General features: G+C 32.9%; 1 protein-coding gene across 4 annotated transcripts in view; it reads right to left on the reverse strand.

Annotated features, from left to right (window-relative positions):
- The window catches only part of ARL13B (ARF like GTPase 13B), a 74,524-nt gene that overhangs the window by 14,252 nt on the left and 56,881 nt on the right, over positions 1 to 3,391 (reverse strand). For all 4 annotated transcript variants that reach the window (XM_019631548.1, XM_019631545.1, XM_019631544.1 and 1 more), the window contains 2 exons: positions 2,058 to 2,163; positions 1,016 to 1,218 (listed from right to left, as the gene is read on the reverse strand). In XM_019631548.1, the coding sequence (XP_019487093.1) occupies positions 1,016 to 1,218; positions 2,058 to 2,163 (309 nt within the window). The remainder of the gene's footprint in view (positions 1 to 1,015; positions 1,219 to 2,057; positions 2,164 to 3,391) is intronic.

Here is a 3,391-nt window from a genome sequence, read left to right on the forward strand (position 1 = left end):
GAGTGATTGGTTGTACTGAGCTTTAGGTCATGAAAATATACAGTAGGATAGAAACCCAAAGATTCGCCCAGGAACTAGAACTTCATATCCATATCAAGAGAGGCCTAGATGAATGACCTCCTCATGTTATTGAGACCACTTGAGGATGGAGTGTTATCTTTACAAATACTTTTCTCCTTTAACTCCTTTCTCTGAATTAAATGAAAGATACTAGTGATCAGAGGACTTCCTGGACAGTGTAAGGGAACACCTCACAAAGGCATCACCAAGGGTAGTTTAGCAGGTTCATGCCTACCGGCTGCAACTCTGTTAAAGCATATGGAAGGCAAATATTACTTAGATAGGTGGAAGATAACTTTGGATCTTATAGGAGCTCACTTAAACATCTTTTCATTTCTCCCTTCCCATACCATGTAACAATCCAGTGGAGAAAAGAAAGAGAAATCTTGGGAGTAAGCACTAAATTCAACTTCTAATCAAATCCGAGTACTTACTTGCAGCGTTAAAATTATTGTTATAAGTGCTTCTGTGGTAGAATTTATATAATCATTCTTTTTTTTTTTAATTCAGAGCTTGCTAAATTTAGTTTAAAGGTTTCCTTTCCAGAAATATATTTTTTAAATTGTTTGAAAAACATATTTTTAAAACCTGAGATGGCACAATTTAGTCTGTTTTCTGACAAAACTAGTGTTGAAGATCAGATTTTGCTTTAGCTGATTGATCCACCAACAGCTTACCTTCTACCTTTGTTGAGATAGGTACCCTTAAGAAATAGGAGATAAATTTTTCAAACTCTCATAATAAATGCCTAAGGAATAAATTTAACTACCATAACACCGCCAAGAAAATTAGAACTTTATCGCCCAAACTGGTATAGCAAAAGATGCACAAAAATAGCTGTCTTCCTTCACACAGAAAGAGGAAACTGAACAGATAAAGCTAAAAATTATTCATAAAGTTGCGGTGTTTTTGACTTTTCAAATGCACTGTGGTACAAAATGATGAATCTACTTACCTTTCTTCCCGTAATTTTCGCACTCGTTCAGCTCTTTCTCGTTTCTCTTGTTCCTCAAGAGCACGCTGTTCTGTTGTGTCTTTTTGGATGCGTTCATTTAAGGCATCAAAGTCTCTTGCAATGATATGTAGCAGCCAGTAAAGGCCTTTTTTGATGGATTTGTCTATTTTCTTTCCAGATCCCAAGATTGCTGAACAGGGTTCCTGAAAAACAGCAATTAATTTGACTTAAAGATTAAAAGTTTTCCACAAAATATCTATTAATAAACCATAAGTACAATTACCGGTAAATCAAAATGAACCCACTAAATGAATTATATGAAGCACCTGTTTATTCAACTTACAAAACACACCTTTGCAATGATCCCTAACATTAGTACATAGGAGATGGAATATTTTATGTATAATATCTATAAGCTATGAGAGATATTATGACACAAGAAGTCAACTGTTATAAGTTTATATATGCCAGTTATAAGTTTAAACAAACTCATTGGAAGACAAAATTAAGTTGCCAGAACAAAAATATCCCTACTTAAAAAAAAAACAGCAGAAAGTATTAATTCCTCATACCAAGTAATTTATAGCAATAAACATCTTTTAAGATTGACAGTGTTAATGACCGTTTTCTGAAACCAGAATAAATTATTAAAACATCTGTCTATCTTTCTTAAGGTTATATAATAACTCCCCTGATGTGGTTTTTTTCAAAATTGTAAACCTCTCCTATGTTTAAATTTTGTATTTATGTTTTCTTTACTGTTTACAAAATTTATAGCATGACGTGTTTGTATAGCTTCTAGGTCCTGTCAGCAATATCTTAAACAAAAAACAAATCTAAAGTCTTTGAAATCACAAAAGATAGTTTATGGAAGTCAGTAGCAACTAAACAGAAAACAAATATTACAGTATTAATACCAATCAGAACACTGGGTAAAAAAATTCTTTTAAAACACCAATGAATTATTGTGTTAGCTGCCTACCACCTAACTAACAAAAATTAAGTTATACTCAACATAGGGCAAAACAAAACAAAAACTTACTATTTGACACAGGCACTTGTGCTCATTGACCAATTTTTCCAGAGACAGACATTCAATCACATCAGCTTCTCCTAAAGCCCCTTCCTTGTCTTGTTTATTTGCCAACCTGGAGAGGTGTAAACATAGTCATTTTATAGCAAATATATAAGCAGACAACCACTTAAAAATGTTTTGACCATGTTCTTGTTCCAAAGTTTTAAAACTACTGATTACAGAACATACTGGTTTTGGACAGTATTGGAGTATCTATTTCATAATTTTTCCTTTATTTTACTGCTAAAATAGGTTTGTAAGAATTGGCATTAAAAAGAGAAATCAGGTAAACTGTCAAAAAAACAAGCAATAGATCAACAGGCCAACCAGAAAAGCTACAAACAGAGAAAGAAGTAGACTAGTTTCCACAGCCCTCAGCCATCAATTCTAATTTTCACATTAATTATGCCTTTATCTTCTTAAAACACATTGCATCATGATNACTGTTGCTTTGCTTAATAGAAGATGCTATAAAAATAAGCTATACTTATCACTCAGATTAAATAAGTATTTCCAAATTCGTTACTACTGAAACATTTACCATCTCTTTGATTTATAATTAATATTGCCCATACATGAAGGGCAATAAGTTATAAAACAAGTAGCTGAAGACAGAAAAATGAGTAGTAAAGATCTGCAATGAGGCTGCTAGTACAGCAATGTGAATGCTCATTACTATGACATTTATTATGTTCTCCAATGGAAAGATATAGCCTTTCATTCTGAACCTAGGAGCCCGAAATTTAGAGATTTGCAATCTACTACTTCTGTGACCTTGGATATGTATCTGGATCTTTAAGCCTCAGCTTTTCTATAAATGTGGATAAAAATCCCTACCTCATAGGGTTGTTTCACCTAAAGTAACATATGTGAAAGCACCCTGTAAACGAACATACTCATAGGACAGTAATTGTTATTAATATTATTCATTTATTAGTAAGCAATTTCAGGTATCTAGTATTGAACTACTATTTTCAGATACCAACAATAACGTGTTTTGCAGTTTTTCATAAATATCTGAACCTATTCGATTGGATTTAACAAAGTAAAAAGTTTTTTTATAAATCACTCCTCTCTAAATGCCAATTTACTTTTAGTCATGGAGATTCTGCTCAAGAGGAGAAGCCCCAGACCAGACATGGCGTGGCTGGGAGAAAAGATGAAAGGGGAATAGGTATTAGAAAAGCCTGCCATAACACGATCAAGAATATCTTTATGGAAAAGGTAAGAACTTGAAAAAAAGTGACTGGCATTTGGTTTATTTTATCGAACTCAATTTTTTTGTTTGTTTTCTTAATGGA

This window comes from Hipposideros armiger, unplaced genomic scaffold, assembly GCF_001890085.2.
Source record: "Hipposideros armiger isolate ML-2016 unplaced genomic scaffold, ASM189008v1 scaffold_1005, whole genome shotgun sequence".
Classification (NCBI taxonomy): domain Eukaryota; kingdom Metazoa; phylum Chordata; class Mammalia; order Chiroptera; family Hipposideridae; genus Hipposideros; species Hipposideros armiger.